This window comes from Microcaecilia unicolor, chromosome 2 (genome assembly GCF_901765095.1).
Source record: "Microcaecilia unicolor chromosome 2, aMicUni1.1, whole genome shotgun sequence".
Lineage (NCBI taxonomy): Eukaryota > Metazoa > Chordata > Amphibia > Gymnophiona > Siphonopidae > Microcaecilia > Microcaecilia unicolor.
In genome coordinates, this window is record NC_044032.1 from 28,779,753 (window position 1) to 28,797,882 (window position 18,130).

Below are 18,130 nucleotides of genomic sequence, written 5' to 3' on the forward strand. Positions count from 1 at the left end.
ATGAGTGACGTGATAAGACATATCGTCCCATTTTTGCATTTTCCTCTGAGGCAGCTGCAGTAAAGGGAAGAGGCAAGTGGCAGGGCAGAGTATGGGAATCGCTGCCGCCGCTGGCCTTTAAAAACTGTAAAATTGGGGAATGGGGTCGAGGAAGGAAGGAGGAAGATGCCAAAACTTGGGGGGGGGGGGGGGGGGGCGACTGCATCTCGTTTTGGGCCATCCTTGGTTGGATCTCTGCTTCAAGCTCTGAAGACATACTTCTTCAACAAAGCCTACAATGAGAACCGATAACCTCATTAATTCGCCTCACCAACCCACTCAGTTATGAAGATCCATCTACATAACTCCCGATCACTCTTTCACTTCTTCTCTCTCCCCTACTTAATCTCTGCACAATACTAACTGTTTATGATATCTTGTAATGACATTGTTAACAACACTATGTAAGCCACATTGAGCCTGCAAATAGGTGGGAAAATGTGGGATACAAATGCAATAAATAATAATAAACTCCTCAAATATATACCAAAGGAGCTAGTGTCCTATGTTAAAACAGATACTGGAATTGAAATGAGATATTCAGAACCACCAAAAAGGAAGGTTTGCTTATATGCAGAGCACTTATCAGATTCTGATGATATATTACTGTAACCAACATCTATCAAAATGGCAGTTGACCATTTACATTGCTGAACCTCAGACCAAGAGTTAAGCCCATAAGTACATAAGTACATAAGTAGTGCCATACTGGGAAAGACCAAAGGTCCATCTAGCCCAGCATCCTGTCACCGACAGTGGCCAATCCAGGTCAAGGGCACCTGGCACGCTCCCCAAACGTAAAAACATTCCAGACAAGTTGTACCTAAAAATGAGGAATTTTTCCAGTCCATTTAATAGCGGTCTATGGACTTGTCCTTTAGGAATCTATCTAACCCCTTTTTAAACTCCGTCAAGCTAACCGCCCGTACCACGTTCTCCGGCAATGAATTCCAGAGTCTAATTACACGTTGGGTGAAGAAAAATTTTCTCCGATTCGTTTTAAATTTACCACACTGTAGCTTCAACTCATGCCCTCTAGTCCTAGTATTTTTGGATAGCGTGAACAGTCGCTTCACATCCACCCGATCCATTCCACTCATTATTTTATACACTTCTATCATATCTCCCCTCAGCCGTCTCTTCTCCAAGCTGAAAAGCCCTAGCCTTCTCAGCCTCTCTTCATAGGAAAGTCGTCCCATCCCCACTATCATTTTCGTCGCCCTTCGCTGTACCTTTTCCAATTCTACTATATCTTTTTTGAGATACGGAGACCAGTACTGAACACAATACTCCAGGTGCGGTCGCACCATGGAGCGATACAACGGCATTATAACATCCGCACACCTGGACTCCATACCCTTCTTAATAACACCCAATATTCTATTCGCTTTCCTAGCCGCAGCAGCACACTGAGCAGAAGGTTTCAGCGTATCATCGACGACGACACCCAGATCCCTTTCTTGATCCGTAACTCCTAACGCGGAACCTTGCAAGACGTAGCTATAATTCGGGTTCCTCTTACCCACATGCATCACTTTGCACTTGTCAACATTGAACTTCATCTGCCACTTGCACGCCACTTGCACTTCAGTGATAGAAGCGTGAAGTGTTACCCAACAAATGTATTTCTTGTAGCTCATATCCAGACACGAGCAAAGGTCTTCCCAAGTTTCTCTGGCTAATAATTTTTACAGACCTTTATTTATTTAGATTTTGCTCACACCTTTTTCAGTAGTAGCTCAAGGTGAGTTACTTTCAGGTACTCTGGATATTTCTCTGTCCCAGGAGGGCTCACAATCTAAGTTTGTACCTGAGGCAATGGAGAGTTAAGTGACTTGCCCAAGATCACAAGGAGCAGCAGTGGGATTTGAACCGGCCACCTCTGGATTTCCAGTGCTTTAACCACTAGGCCACTCCTCCACTTCATTCCTCGACAACCTATTATTAGTCATCTTGACCACATCCTCTGGCATACAGTCTTGGAACAAATTCCTGGGGCACTTCACTGAGCACAAAAAGCAATATGCTTGGCACCCCTCTAAAACTGGGGAAGTAGCTCAAATATCTTTGCAAAATGATGCCAATTACACACTAGTTAGTTTTCAAAAATCATGCATTGCCTAAAAATTGTTAGTTGACCACTTTTCACAAAATACAAAAATGTCTGATATATGAACGCTACAAAACTTTCAAAGAAAAATGTGCAATTTTCAAGTATATTCTGTGACTCTTATTTTCAAAATCAATCTAAAGGTTTAGGGCCCCTTTTACAAAGCTGCAGTAAAAGAGGCCCTGCAGTAGCGTTGGTGCGTGGATTTGCAGCGCGCTGAAGCCCCTTTTTACTGTAGCAGGTAAAAGGACTTTAAAGAAACTGGAAATGGCTGTGCGGTAACACTTGCTGCGTGGCCATTTCCAAGGGGGAGCCTATGAGGAGGCGCTTACCTGGCAGTAACTGGGCAGCGTGTATAGGAATTGCTGCTGCCGACTTTTAACGGGGTGGAGGAATGAAGGGGTTTGTTGCTGCTCCCAGTAAAACGCTGCCCTTGGATCTAGAGCAGTTGCAGTTTTGAGCTAGGACCAGTTTAGTTGTCGGCCTCTTAGATCGGTACTAAATGCTTCTTTGAACTGACCACATATGTTGGATTGTTGTCAGACTCCCTCGCAGCATGATGGAGATTAGCATATGATGGTCAGCAGTATAACCGAGCATGAGATCTCTATCCAGCAATTCCATTGCATGTTTACAGGGTTCGAGAATGGTCTGCATCACATGAAGCTTATTCCATTCAGAAGCCGTTAGCAGGCTGAAAGTGTGTTTATTCTGAGTGTGAGTCAGTTAGCACCACTTTGTTCCGAACCAGTATCTGGATCATATCTAGAGTATTATTCCATCATGTGGACACATCCTGAAATGAGCATTTCAGCCTTCATATTAAGTTTTCGCTTTTGCTCCTCCAGCTCGCTTGATTCACAGGTCTATTTGATGTGGCAGATTTTTCTACATTTGGCCAAGATGATTTTAATGCCACAGTAGCCCGTTGCTTTAAGAGCCAACTGGAGAATGTGGGCAAAGCATGATATGTGCTCAGAAGGCAGCAGACCGGCTGCAGCAGTCATATTGCAAGTGTTGTCAGTACCGATAGTTGTAACTTTTTCATGGATTCTCTATTCCCTGGCATCCCAACTGAAGTGTTCACCATAAACCGAAGTAAAAGTTGTGGTCTTCCATAAGGTAAACAGTTAGTGGAGAGTTCATGTAACATGTAACTCCCAAGTAGCTGTCATCTAATGATGTCCAGTAATCTGCTATAAGTAGGACGCGGGCCACTCCATCCTCAAGTTCTTGAATCTTGTTCTTTTCCAGTTCAAACAGATCTCTGATGAATGCATCGTTCTTTGGCCTGGTTGTAAGTTTATAGATATGATGACCTATTCTAATCCTTACAACTTCCTGGAGGCCATTGTCGGAAAACAGTGTTAATGGGGTGACCATCCTTGGTTATCCACTTCGCGATAACATTTCTAATTAGGAGTGGGCAATGACTAAAACTTTTAATCTTTGTTAATCATGGTATGCATCCATGCCCCCCTCCCTAGCCTGTCCCCCAGATTCTTTCATACCCCTCTCTAGCCTCTCCCTTAGGTTCTCTCCCCGCTTTTACCTCTATAGCAAGACTCCTTTTCTCCTTTCTCGGTACTCCTCGTCTTCACCTGTACTGCCGAATATTGCAGGTACTTGAGCTGTGTGGTGGAGGAAGTTGAGGAAGCTTCATATCTGCAGAGCCTGGCCATGTAGGGGAAGACAGCAAGTGCCAAGGAAGGAGAAAAGGTGCCCTGCTGTAGAGGTAAAAATGGGGAGTGCATCGTGTCGAGTCAGCTCAGCTTTAAATAAATTGGACTGCAGTTCGAGTCAGTGCTAAAAAAAAAAATTGGGCTGCATTAACATGCATGACCTGTGTTAAAATAACGTATTAATAGCCCACCCCTACTTATAATGTTTTCATTTGGATCAGTTGGCTTGGTCCAACTGATTTCTCCTAACTGAATTAGGATAGGCTGCTGCTGACTAGAATCCGTTGATCACTGCACATTTAGTGCGGAGATGGTACTTAAATGTACTTAAAAATCACTGTTTATTGATCTTGAAATAAACCAGTAAACAAACTTCATTTTCACTTTCATTGCAAAACTAGAGATAACAATTCCAAATTTAACAAGCTTAGCAATCTCTGTTTCAATCTTGCCTTCCATCCCTTATGTGTCCAGCCAACTCTTGCTTGCACTATACTACCATAAGGATAGTAAATATACATTGCAAAATTTGACATTCCAATAAAAAATTGAAAATAAAATGTTCTACCTTTTAGCCATGTTTAATTGTGTTGGTCGCATGCTCTAATTTCTACTTTCCTCTGTTAATCTTTTTCTTCACTTTTTCTGGGGTCTCCTGTCCATTTGACATTCTACTCTCTTCCCCTATGTCCAACTCTAAACAATTCTCTCTCCTACCCTGCTTCTAGGTTTTCTGGCGATCCCCAATCTTTCATTAAATCTAGTCTCTCTCCCCTCCTTGCTTCTATTTCTGTCTGCCCGCTGTCCAGCATTTCCCTGTTCCCCTTATGTCCACTATCTTTCTTACTCATGTTTCCTTCCCCATGTCCAGCAATCCCCATTCCCTCTTTTCCATTATCCATCATATTTTCCCCATGTCTAGCATATATTCCATTCCCCCCCTCCCTCCCCCTCCCCAATCTAGCCTGCCAGCATCTCTGCAGGGTTGGGCTGCCCTGAAGTTCCTGAATTGGGGTCAGGCTCTGGTACACTGTAGTAGGCCAAAGGCTGCAGTGTAGGTTGAGTCACTAGGGCCACATGCTATTCTTCAGTCTCAGTTGCTGCTGCAGCAGCAGCACAAAGGAGCTAGTAATCAGGTGACCTGTTGCATGCATGTGTACATGTGAGGAGGGCCCGCTCCCCTGGCTGAAAATCCATGTTGAAGCTGGAGACTTGGTCAGTGCAGGAGGTGGGGGGTGGAGAAGAATACACCACAGCATGATTAAATTTACTGCGATTGATATATATTTTTTTTAACTCGTGACAAGTAACTAACTCATTAATTGCAGCATTAACTGTGACTAAAGTGCAGGCTGAAGATACAGATAATGCAACAGAAGCTGTAGCATTACAGCTGATAAGCTTTCAAGGCAGTTTCCAGTGGCTTTGATAGGAAGCTGAGGAGCCAGGGCCTCTTGCAGCAACTTTTTTCAAAGGGGTGACTAGTTTATGCTGAAAAATGCTATCCACCAAATTTGTCTGATCTGTAAAAGGAACTACCTAGTTCTGTTTTGTTTTTCATTGCACAAGTGCCGTCTTTAGAAGACCCTTCTTAACATTTCCTGTGTTTTAAGTCTGTATTGTTTACACATCCTCATGGATCAGTGCTTCTCAACCTAGTCATTGGGGCACACCCATATCAAGGAGGCAGTGGTTGCAAATCTATCTCATGCTTCAGACAGGCTGTGGTTTCGCTTCTGTTTCAGCTGTTCCTCTGGTCCCGCCCTCATTTCCTGTTTGCGGAAGAGCAGGACCAAAGGAACCGCAGAAACAAGCGAAACCACAGCCTGTCTGAAGCGGCGTCTGTACTTGCTGGACTTCAGTGTTGCCGGCCGAGCAGGAGGTAAAACTTTTTAAACAGCAGCTGCCACATATGAAGGGCTGGGGCATCCGCACACGTCCTCCTCGCACTCAGAGGCCACAGAGACAGAGGGAGGGAGGCGCTGGGCGGCGGGAATGGGAGGAGAGGGGGGGTGTGGAACTTTTATTAACGGGAGTGGGGCCGTCGTGTCCCCTAGAATTCGGACGACGGGAGGGGAGGGAGGTTGGGGATCATGGAACTCGGGGGGCGTTTGGTTACCTCCGGTGGCTGCTGCTGGGTTCCCTTCCCTCTCACATCCCATTGGTCCACCCTGTGATGCCATCCCCAGGGTGGACCAATAGGAACTCTGTTACGAACCCAGGCAGCCAGACGGAGGTGCAAATTATTATACACGATCATATCCTGAAAACCTGACTGGCTGGGTGTTTCCTGAGGGCTTGGTTGAGAAGCATTGCCATAGAGTGCCATGGAACTGACTTTCTTTTTTTCAAGCTTCCATATTATATAAGTCTGAAGCCACCTTCTTAAACAACATATGGGTGTTTAATATTACTTGTTTTTATCAATAAATTTTTTTTTTTGGGGGGGGGGGGGGGGGGGGTTGGTCTGTGAATGGTATATGCCGTCAGTGGTGTTCCCTTTCTTTTTAATCCTTATATATTTATTTTATTGTATACTGCTGATATCCTAACAGGCTAAATGATTTACCAGATCTCTTAGTAAACATACACACTGTTAAGATTCATATTAGTGCCTTAATCATTTTCTGCAGAGAGTCTCTTTAAAACTGAATGGTTTGCACCGTTCTATTATAGAAGAATTCATCAAATGGCTGCTGATACTGCTGAATGTGTAGAAAACATAGGGGAGAAAAAATGCATCAGTCCTTAATGTGTTGGCATTTTCTGAGGATGAAGGTTTTAAGAACTTAAGTTTGGTATCTTTAGCCTCCCCTCGCCCTTCTCCCAAAACCACAGAATATGTTTTCCCAACTAGTTGCATGCGTTTGACAGGGTTATTTTTTTCTTTAATTCTCATTCATGCTGCCCTTTCCTATTATGGTTCTTAATTCATTTGGAAGGCTGCAGCTTTAGATGCCGCTCCTGATTCTACAAAGATCACCCACTTCAAAATCAGAATACATCGCTGCACAATACATGTTTCCAATCTGCAGCTTTTTGGATTAAGCCATGATGCTGGCCTGCCATTCATATTAACATAGTAGATGAAAACTGAAAAGGGCCAGCTTGGCCCATCCAGTTGGCAGTGTATTCTTGTCTACACTGCCTAGGATATAGCCCAGCTGCCAGCCATAGGATATAACTGCTTGCAAGATATTGCCCTTTAACCAATATAGTTTTTTTTGGTGTCTTCTTTTTTTTCACTGTCTTAAATAGAGCACCATTAAAGGACCCGTATGTAATAGCCAGCACCTATCCTTTCTCATATCAACATCTTCTGTATTTAATCATCACTTAATACAGGTATTCAACCAGAGAAATTACACCTGTTAAAGAAATCACTCTACAAACAAAGCCAGCATATTGTAAAAGTCTTTAGCCTTGGTTGTCATTATTGATCACTTGGTTATGCATTGCTAAAAGTTCTATTAACAAGTCTAGATGCTTGTAAATAACCAGAATGTCAGATGCAAAAAGTAATTGTGTAGTGTATTGCATATCTCATGGTGCAAAGGCCACAGTTATAAAGGCATTCTTTTCTTTCTTCCAGGAATTCGGTCCGTAAGTTTCTACGAACATATAATAACAGTGGGCACGGGTCAGGGCTCCTTGTTGTTTTATGACATAAGAACCCATAAATTTTTGGAGGATCCAGCCTGCTACGGACAGAAATCTAAGCTAGGAGGAGACATTTTAAAGTTGACGACCGGGAAGGGTTGGTTGGTGAGTATCGCAGAACTCGCCTCTTTTCTTAATGTAGAACAGTTATAATACAGAATCTGGTGTGTGTGTTTTTTTTTTTTAATTTCCCCAGTTTTTGTGCTCCTTTGAGCTTCCATGTTAATCAGAAGCAGACTCTCTACTTGGGCTGTAGCACCATGAACCTACCTTCACAAGTACCTGGAGCTTTTAACCTTCCAACCCTTATATAGCCCAAATTGCAAAGGGAAGCACCCTGACCAGATGCCAAAGACTGCATCTCCATTTGAAATTAGTATGTATGCGTGTAAGTCTGAATGGTAGCTGTTGTGTTGTCTGGGATACCTCCACCTCCCTATTCTGGGGCTTGTTCTGGGTGCTGTCCTTTTGCTGTTTCCTCACTTCTTACATTTTTGTAAGAAGTAGTTTGAGCCAGGGGCGTAGCTACGTGGGGGCATAGGCCCCTGTGGATATGGCCCTGCCCCCCCCCCACTGCCGACCCTCTCGACCTCCCCGCTGCCAAGCCGTCGCGCACCTTTGCTGGCGGGGGTCCCCCAACCCCCAACAGACGAAGTCTTCTTCTCTGGCACGGCCGCGTTGCTTATCTGCAAGCAAGGCTTCTGTTTCTGTGAGTCGAAAGGGTTGACGCCGGTGGGGTGGAGAGGGGGGGGTCAAAGGTTGTGGTGGCGGTGGCAGGGGGGTCAAAAATGACAGGGGGAGGTTGGCGGTGCCGGGGGGGGGGGGTAAAATGTGCCCCCTCACCTCAGGCTCTGGACCCCCCCTCCTGCCGAAGTCTGGCTACACCCCTGGTTTGAGCAGGCTAAGCAACGGTACAGTGCTGAGGTCAGAGAGTGTCTTGGATATGACTATCCGTATGATGAGACTCTGTAATTTGACATAGTAACTTCAACACAGCCACCTCAGTTATGCTTCCTAAAGTGCTATCCATTGACTTCCCTGCTCTTAGTTGATGCTTCTCTGAAGCAGGATTTCACAATACTATGCAGTGGAGAACCAGCGTTGCAGGCGTTCACTGTCTGACCACTTTCCCCAGTTGATACAGTGGCTAAATAAGTTGTATACCCTTCCAGAATTACCCTACTTGTTGCCTTAAAGCCTCAAAGTGAAATGCATTAAAATTACTTTTGTTCCATGGATTTGGGTGTAGATTTTAGATTTATTTCTTGCCTTTTCCGCATCCAGGCTTAAGGTGAAACATATTCATGTACATGAGTTCTCCGAAGGCAAGCAGGCCATTAATATTCTCACATCTGGATGGTGTCATTTGATGAAGCCTTATGTGTACACTGCCTAGCATATACAGTCAGTAGAAAATTCTAGCAATGTCCCATCACACTGATGCTTTCGTGTCTGCTCGAATCCCGGTTCCTCAATCTGTGTTTAATCCGTGGAGTTGAGATGTCTCATCTTTGTGGTCTCTGTCAGTGTGTATTAACAGTTACTTTTTTCAGTGCTTTCCCATGCGTTTTCTTTTTCCCTTTTTCCCCTTCATTTCTCTCATTTTCTTAATAGTTTTTATTTTTGGTACCTTCCCCTTTATTTTAGTAGGTTTGTTTTTTGTCCTTTCAAGTTTTCTTTTTCATGTAGCTCTTTAGTTCTTATTTAGGCCTGAGCACTGACCTCAATTTGAGCCTTGCCCCTTTTTGACATTCAAGATTGAGAAATTTAATTTGCTGCAATTCTTTTCTCAATGTCTAGGAGGGGACCTCCAGTAGCTTCAAAAGGTACACCCAGTGTAATTGGGTGATTTCTGCCATGGACCCGTACAGTTGCTGCATCAGGTGCCTTGGGCTTAACCACCAGCCTGATTCTTGTCCTCTCTGTTCACAAATGCAGCTGGAGACATAGAGGGCATGTCAGGCCCAGCAGGAGAAACTTTTTGGCTCCTCGAAGGCCAGCCCCTCAGCACCAGAAGCATCAACCTCAATGGCTGCCTAGACTTCATCAACCACTGGGAGTGCACCATCATTGGGAGTTGATATTAAGCCCTGGGACCGGTCAGCATCAGACCCAACATCGAGGACAAGTGCAGGTTTGACATCCTCAGCTGTGCCAAGAAACCGGGATGCTGAGCATTGAGGGACGCCAAAGAAGCACAAGCATCAGTCCCTTTTGAAGCATGCTGCCGGAAGCACTGGGACATTGGAATTGCTGGTACCCGAGAAGCTCCAGCACCGAAAGGATAGCTCCCCCTCTTTGGTGGAGGTGTCGGTGCACCAGTCTTCAGGCAGCCAGGTTCCGGTTTGACACCGGCTCTTTCTCAGGCTGCCTCTGAACCAGCTCCCCAGCTTTTGCAGCTGTTTTAGCTGCACGCTGCTCAGGCATCAAGGGCGCTTGCACCAGCTGCAACTCAGCCTCAACTACTCCTTCCTGAGGCCTCAAATCTGCCTGTAGAGTGGTCTTTGACGCCGGTGCTTTTGACATTGACCCATGTCTCTATATTGGGGAAGAAGCTTTCCCAGAGTCTGAGAGTAGGGCTGTACTTTTGCGTCCTTCAGGGTGTGGACATGGTTCCACTGAGCCGGAGCAGACACATACTTACTCTGCCCATCTGGAGTAGGACTTGGTTCACTCGTGGGAGTCCTATGAAGATCCACATTACTTCTCGGAGGAAGAGTCATATGGATTCCCTTCTTCCCACCTCAAGAGAGGCATAAATCTTCACCTGAGAGTCTCTCATTCACAGACTTTGTGAAGGAGATGGCTTCAGCCATCCCGTTTAAGTTGGAGACGGAAGAAGAGCCTAGGGCAAAAATGTTATCTGTATCAATTGTGAATCTCCTCCTAAGCAAGGGCTTACAGTTCCATTGCACCCTATTCTTAAAGATGCACTGACAAAGAATTGGGAATTTCCCCTCTCAGTAGGTGGATTGTATCCAGAAGGCTCCCAGATTCGAGAGGGCACAGTTGTCTCACCACTCTCTGGTGGTTGAATCTGTTCTCAAATGAACCAGAAGTTCCAGAGAGGCTTGGATTCTGGATTCGTTTGGGAGAAACGTTTGTCAGGCCTCGAACTCATTAACTGCAAAGAGTCCTACCAGCTCTACATGAGCATATACTTGAAGTCCTTAATGTGTAGTATGCTCAGTCTCGCAGACTCACTCCCTCAGGAGCATAAGTACATAAGTAGTGCCATACTGGGAAAGACCAAAGGTCCATCTAGCCCAGCATCCTGTCACCGACAGTGGCCAATCCAGGTCAAGGGCACCTGGCACGCTCCCCAAACGTAAAAACATTCCAGACAAGTTATACCTAAAAATGCGGAATTTTTCCAAGTCCATTTAATAGCGGTCTATGGACTTGTCCTTTAGGAATCTATCTAACCCCTTTTTAAACTCCGTCAAGCTAACCGCCCGTACCACGTTCTCCGGCAACGAATTCCAGAGTCTAATTACATGTTGGGTGAAGAAACATTTTCTCCGATTCGTTTTAAATTTACCACACTGTAGCTTCAACTCATGCCCTCTAGTCCTAGTATTTTTGGATAGCGTGAACAGTCGCTTCACATCCACCCGATCCATTCCACTCATTATTTTATACACTTCTATCATATCTCCCCTCAGCCGTCTCTTCTCCAAGCTGAAAAGCCCTAGCCTTCTCAGCCTCTCTTCATAGGAAAGTCGTCCCATCCCCACTATCATTTTCGTCGCCCTTCGCTGTACCTTTTCCAATTCTACTATATCTTTTTTGAGATACGGAGACCAGTACTGAACACAATACTCCAGGTGCGGTCGCACCATGGAGCGATACAACGGCATTATAACATCCGCACACCTGGACTCCATACCCTTCCTAATAACACCCAACATTCTATTCGCTTTCCTAGCCGCAGCAGCACACTGAGCAGAAGGTTTCAGCGTATCATCGACGACGACACCCAGATCCCTTTCTTGATCCGTAACTCCTAACGCGGAACCTTGCAAGACGTAGCTATAATTCGGGTTCCTCTTACCCACATGCATCACTTTGCACTTGTCAACATTGAACTTCATCTGCCACTTGCACGCCCATTCTCCCAGTCTCGCAAGGTCCTCCTGTAATCGTTCACATTCCTCCTGCGACTTGACGACCCTGAATAATTTTGTGTCATCGGCGAATTTAATTACCTCACTAGTTATTCCCATCTCTAGGTCATTTATAAATACATTAAAAAGCAACGGACCCAGCACAGACCCCTGCGGGACCCCACTAACTACCCTCCTCCACTGAGAATACTTGCCACGCAATCCTACTCTCTGCTTCCTATCTTTCAACCAGTTCTTAATCCATAATACCCTACCTCCGATTCCATGACTCTGCAATTTCTTCAGGAGTCTTTCGTGCGGCACTTTGTCAAACGCCTTCTGAAAATCCAGATATACAATATCAACCGGCTCCCCATTGTCCACATGTTTGCTTACCCCCTCAAAAAAATGCATTAGATTGGTGAGGCAAGACTTCCCTTCACTAAATCCGTGCTGACTTTGTCTCATCAGTCCATCAGTCCATCAGACCGCAGTGCTTCGCCAGTTGGCCAACAAGCAGCTGTGCAGGAAATATCTGGCCAGAGGCTCTCATGACATTTTTGATATTGCATCCAGATTCTCTGCTATGGGTGTGGGGATGCGCAGACTCTTACGGCTGCATGTCTCTGACTTGGAATCAGTGGTTCAGGAGAGGTTAGTGGATGTACTATCCCAAGGCGATAATCATTTTGGAGACAAGGTGGAAGAGGTTGCAGACCTCATTAAGAAACATACTGACACCGTTCAGTCCCCCTCTCAATAGTCTCCAGCTTCATCCTCCTCTACAAGGTGGTTTTTGATTGGGCGTAGGCAGCGAACCTGTTACTCTCAAAGGATTAGGTTTCCACTACCTTCCTGCTCTACCCAGCAGCCCTAGCCCCAACATTCCCAGCCACGTCGGTCCGAACTCCCAAAAGGCCCAGTTGGCTCACTAGTCAAAGCAAGGGACAAGCTTTTGACTGGCTCCAGGAAAGCATTGCTACTATCCAAATAACAGTCTTGGCTGGCCTACCAGTGGGAGGGAGACTGAATTTTTACCATCAGAGTTCTTCAAATATCCGCCTTGGTTACGCACTTCATTGGTGTCAGAAGCCACCAATTGCCCAGCACCTTGCATCAGCTCTCACCACAAACAGGTGCTTGTAGAGGAAATCTCTGCCCTTTTACAGGACTATGTGGTTGAACCCATTCCACTTGGGGAAGAAGGGAAGGAATTCTATTCCATGTACTTCCTTGTGCCCAAGAAGATTGGGGGGGGGGGGGGGGGGATTTTGCCCTATCCTAGACCTAAGTACCTTGAACAGATTCCTGGTCAATGAAAAGTTCAGGATGGCTTTCTTCTCGTGATTCAGGAACAAGATTGGCTATGCTGTCTGGACTTAAGGATGCCTATACCCATACTTCGATGCTTCCCAGTCACAGGAAGTATCTCATATTTTGAGTATGGAAACACTACTGCCAGTAATGCATTTTGTCTGTTTGCTTCACATCAGCTCCCAGGGTCTTCACTAAAAGTCTAGCAGTAGTCGCAACATTGCCATATAGACTGTGTGTTTCCCAATCTGGATGATTGGCTGGTCAAGAGGACATCACAGGGAGGAGCACAAGAGTTACTGTGGAGAACTATTCAGATCCTAGAGCTTCTAGGGTTTATCATAACCTACTAAGGCCTATCTTATTCCAAATTGGTGATTACAATACATAGGAGCCCTGCTAGATACGGTGCAAGCTCTGGCTTTTCTGCCAGTAGTGAGAGCAGATAGCTTGAATAGTACTCACCTTGCAGGTCCAGAGCAGCAGGCAGATTACAGCTCGGCAGATGCTGAGATTCTTAGGCCACATGGCCTCTACAGTGCTTGTCACTTCTATGGCTTTTCTCCATTTGAGAGGTGCCCAGTGGTCTCTGGCTTCCCAGTGGTCTCAAGCTACAGGGAACCTAGCAGATGTCAGTTCCTCCAGAGCTTGTTCAATTTCTCCTCTGGTGGACAATTCAGCCCAATTTGACTGTGGGACTCCCATTCAAAATACCACCTCCTCAAAGTTATTGACAACAGATACATCCTACTTGAGATAAGCTTCACATCCAGAGAGTGTGATCTGCTCAGGGCCATCTCTACATTAACCTTCTGGAGCTGAGGGCTATTTGGCACGCTCTAAAGGCTTTCAGAGATAGGCTACAGAACCAAATTGTTCTCATCCAAACTGACAATCAGGTTGCAGTGTGTTATGTGAACAAGCAGGGAGTCCTCCTTTTATGGGATGGTACTATGAGCAATGTACCTGGCTGGCAAGGGTAACAGACTGGGCAGGGTAATGCAGCCTCACAAGTGGTCTCTCGATATGAGCATATCCCGCAGGATTTTCCATTAGTTGGGCACCCCTTCAGATCTTTTCACCACTCAACAAGGTCTCTCAGCAGTGCTCTAGGCTCAGATCGCATGACAGACTAGCATCAGATGCCTTTCTCCTTTGGGGGGGAAGGCTTTCTGTATGTATATCCTCAAATACCTCTCATAGAGAAGACTTTGCTGAAACCCAGGCAATATCGGGAAACAATGATCCTGATTGCTTAATCCTGGCCAAGACAGATCTGGTTCCCTCTCCTCCTCCTCCTCCTCCTACTACTATTTATCATTTCTATAGTGCTTCTAGAAATACACAACGATGTACGCTAAACATGAGAGTCCCTGCTCGACAGAGCTTACAATCTAATCAAGACAGACAAACGGGGCATCCCAGCCACTAGTCCCTGGCCCTCATGACCTGGTTGTTGAGAACGTAGAATTTCAGTCCTTGAATCTGCCTGAAGATGTCTCCAAAATCTTGCTTGCTTCTAGGAAAGATTACACTAAAAGGTGTTATTCTTTTATGTGGAGATGGTTTGCTGTCTAGTGTGAGGGCAAGGACCTAGATCCTCTCTCACCCTACACATAAACTGCTTGACTACCTGCTGCACGAGTCCAGCTTAAAAACAAACTCTGCAAGGGTATGTCTCGATGCAATCAGTGCTTACCATTTTCATGTAGGGGGTAATCTCATATCTGTACAGCCTCTAGTTGTTTGATTCACGAGAGGTTTGATGTCTAACCTCCTACTGTCATGGGATCTCAATGTTCATTTTAACCCAGGAAAATCATGTTTTTGCTGGTGGTCACTTCAGCTCACAGAGTCGGTGAGCTTCAAGCCCTAGTAGCTGATCCTACCTAACATGAAGTTTAATCACAACACAGTAGCTCTTTGCACACACCCTAAGTTCCTTCATAAGGTAGTGTCGAAGTTCTGTCTTAACCATTCGGTTGTTCTGCCAACATTTTTCCCAAAGTCACAGGCCCATCCTGGCAAAAGTGTTAGATTGCAAGCAAGCCTTAGCCTTCTATTTGGAGCGGACTAAAGCCCATAGACAGTCCACGCAGCTTTTTGTTTCTTTTGACCCAAACAGGATGGGGGTAGCAATTGGCAAATGCACCGTTTCCAATTGGTTAGCAGATTGTATTTCCTTTACTTATGCCCAGGCTGGGCTTACTGTATATGCTAGGCAGTGTCTGCATTGGGCTCTGTTGGATGATGTTACCCAGACATGAGAATACTAGATTTTTTACCTCTGAGAACACCTGCTATAGGTGAATAATTTTGCTTTATTTCCATGCCCAAATGGGCTCATAATCTAAGTTGTAGTTGAGTAAGTGGAGGGTGAAAGCTTGGAAGAAGCAGGATTCACACCCTGGCTTGTAATTTAATTCTTTGATCTCTAATCTACTCAACACATCCAACCTCACAACTGAAAAGTGAATGATATATTCCAGAACTATTAGAAGGAAAAACATGAAATAGTGTAATTGCATAAGTGTCCAACCCTTTTGTGTTTCTATAACAATCATAACTACTTTTTTCTCTGGAATAACCATTCTTCTTTGAAAGCACACACCAAGTGCATTGGCCTCACGTGTGTTAAATTATACTGATTCACGTAGATAAATTCAGCGGTTATTGTTGGTTCCCTCTTCTGGATAGTGCATTTCAGAATAAAAACCCAAGCATGTGTAGCAGGAGCTCTGGAACAGAATTGTGAAAAGGCATGGATAAGAGGATGAATGTAAAAGAATGGTAGAGTCTTTGGACATTTCTTAGAGCATGGTCAGGAAGAATTTAAAGTAGAAAATGTATGGCACAAACAAGTCCCTGCCTAGTTCAGGCTGTCCAAGCAAGGACACCTGATAAGGACAGCAACTAAGAGGCCAGTGGCAACTTTGAAAGAACACTGATCAGAGTGTGCACATGATAACTGAACACCTGGAAATCTGGTCTGTATGGAAAGGTGGCAAGAAGGAAGCTACTAAACAAAGCACACCATTTTATGCTGTTGAAATATGTAAAGAAGTATTCATACAGGTACCATGTGACAATTTTATGGCCTGATAAAATTAAAATAGGCCATTTATTTTTTACAAAACTGGTCAAGCTCTGTCAACCTGGGAAGTGTTTGACATTAATGGTAGGGTCATGTTACAGATTTTTGATTGTATTGACGTCAGGGTACCAACTGGGCAACTCAAGAGCATCCCTCTATTCATGTAGCTTTGGTTGAGTGCTTCAGGATACTATCATGCTAAAATGTAAACTCTTTTTTTTTTTTTTTTTCTGGGTAAGGACAGCATGTTTTCCTGAAGAACCATTATGTACCTCTTTTTCCCTTCATTGTTCTTTCTATCCTGACAAGTGTCCTAGTCAACTACCAAAGAAAGATTTCCCCCTAACACTCCACCACCATGCTTCATAGTGGGAATGGTGTTCTCTGGGTGATGTACTATGTTACGTTTGCACCAAACATAACATTTTCCTTTCAAGCCAGAAGTTCTGCTGCCCGAAAGTGCTTCCATCAAGTATGGATTCAAAGGGGTCAAGACTTACACAATTATATTTGTTTTGTTTTTTGGGTTGTGTGGGGTTGGTTTTTTTTTTTTTTTTTTTTTTTTGGGGGGGGGGGGGGGGGGGGGAATTAAATGATCCCAGGTTCCAATCTAATTCATGTTTAATGTGCAATAAAATGTCATAAATAAGTAAATAAATATAAATTTTTAATGTTGAGCACCTGATTCTCTAAGTGAACATATTCCAAACACTATAAAATGATTTTTTTCTACCTTTGTTGTCTGTTGACTGTTTTTCTGATCATGCTGGCCCAGTATCCGATTCTGCTGCTATCTGTCCTCTTAACTCCGTTTCCAGGGCTTCCTTTCCATTTATTTCTTTCCTTTCCTCCTTTCTTCTTCATTTCTGTTCCTCCGCAGACTTGACTGTCCAGTGGATCCAGCTTCTGCCTATTTTCTTCATCTATGTGCAGTTTTTCTCCTCTCTCTTTCTTTTTCCCTCATCTCATTTCCTTCCTCACTCTTCCCTCCCCTCCATCCATGTCCAGCATTTCTTCTCTCTCCCCTGCCCTCCATCCACCCATGTCCAGCGACCCTCCTCTCCCCTGCCCTGCATGCACCCATGTCCAGCGACCCTCCTCTCTCCTGCCCTGTCCTCCATCCACCCATGTCCAGTGACCCTCCTCTCCCCCTGCCCTCCATCCACCCATGTCCAGCGACCCTTCTCTCCCCCTCCCCTGCCTTCCAGCCACCCATGCCCAGCGACTCCCTTCTCTCCCCTGCCACCCCCTCCCGAGTTGTTCAGCAAATTCTTCAGGGCAGGCAGTCTTGCCTGCCCGCTGCCGGATCGCTCTTCAAAATGGCCGCTGAGACTTACAAGGGCGGCCTCCAAGACTTCAGCAGAAGTTTCGCGAGGCCGCCTCTGGAAGTCTCGGCGGCCATTTTTAAAGAGCGAACCAGCAGTGGGGGAGGGTCAGCGCCGGCAGCGGGCAGGCAAGACTGCCTGCCCCAAAGAATTCGATGGACAAGGCAACTCGGGTGAAGGACCGGATCCGGAGGGAGGGAGGGAGGAAGGAGAGCTGGCTCGCACTTAGTAACAACCGACTCGCAAGTCGGAACAAAATTTAACAACCGGCTCGTGCGAGCTGGCTCCAGCACACCACTGTATATATACCCTTGTTGTATTTGCACGTCTTGGTAGGTCATAAGGTAACAAATTACTTTCTTATGCATTATTCTTAGTTATGTATCCAATACTGTTTATTGTAAGCCACATTGAACTCAAACTTGTTTGGGATAATGTGGGATGTAAATGTCACAAATAAATGCCACAATTAAACATGCTCAGTTTGATTAACTGTGAGCTGGCTGTACGTTTATATATAGACCTATAAAAATTTTTGTTTCAATTTTCCCCAATAGAATCATGATGAAACATGGAGGAACTACTTCTCCGACATTGACTTCTTCCCAAATGCTGTTTACACACACTGCTACGACTCATCTGGAACGAAGCTGTTTGTGGCAGGCGGCCCTCTCCCTTCCGGCCTCCATGGGAACTATGCTGGCCTATGGAGCTAATGCTGTTTTACAAATGCAGATCTTGGCTATTATTTCTGCCTTGGGTTTCTTTTTCCATTAGGTTATTTTCATTTCCAAATTGGT

General features: G+C 45.1%; 1 protein-coding gene across 1 annotated transcript in view; it reads left to right on the top strand.

Moving 5' to 3' along the window:
* LOC115462834 (DDB1- and CUL4-associated factor 12) overlaps positions 1-18,130 on the top strand; it is a 113,825-nt gene extending 95,695 nt beyond the window's left edge. The window contains exons 8-9 of the mRNA XM_030192868.1: positions 7,424-7,596; positions 17,888-18,130. Of these exons, the coding sequence (XP_030048728.1) occupies positions 7,424-7,596; positions 17,888-18,046 (332 nt within the window). The 3' untranslated portion in view covers positions 18,047-18,130. The remainder of the gene's footprint in view (positions 1-7,423; positions 7,597-17,887) is intronic.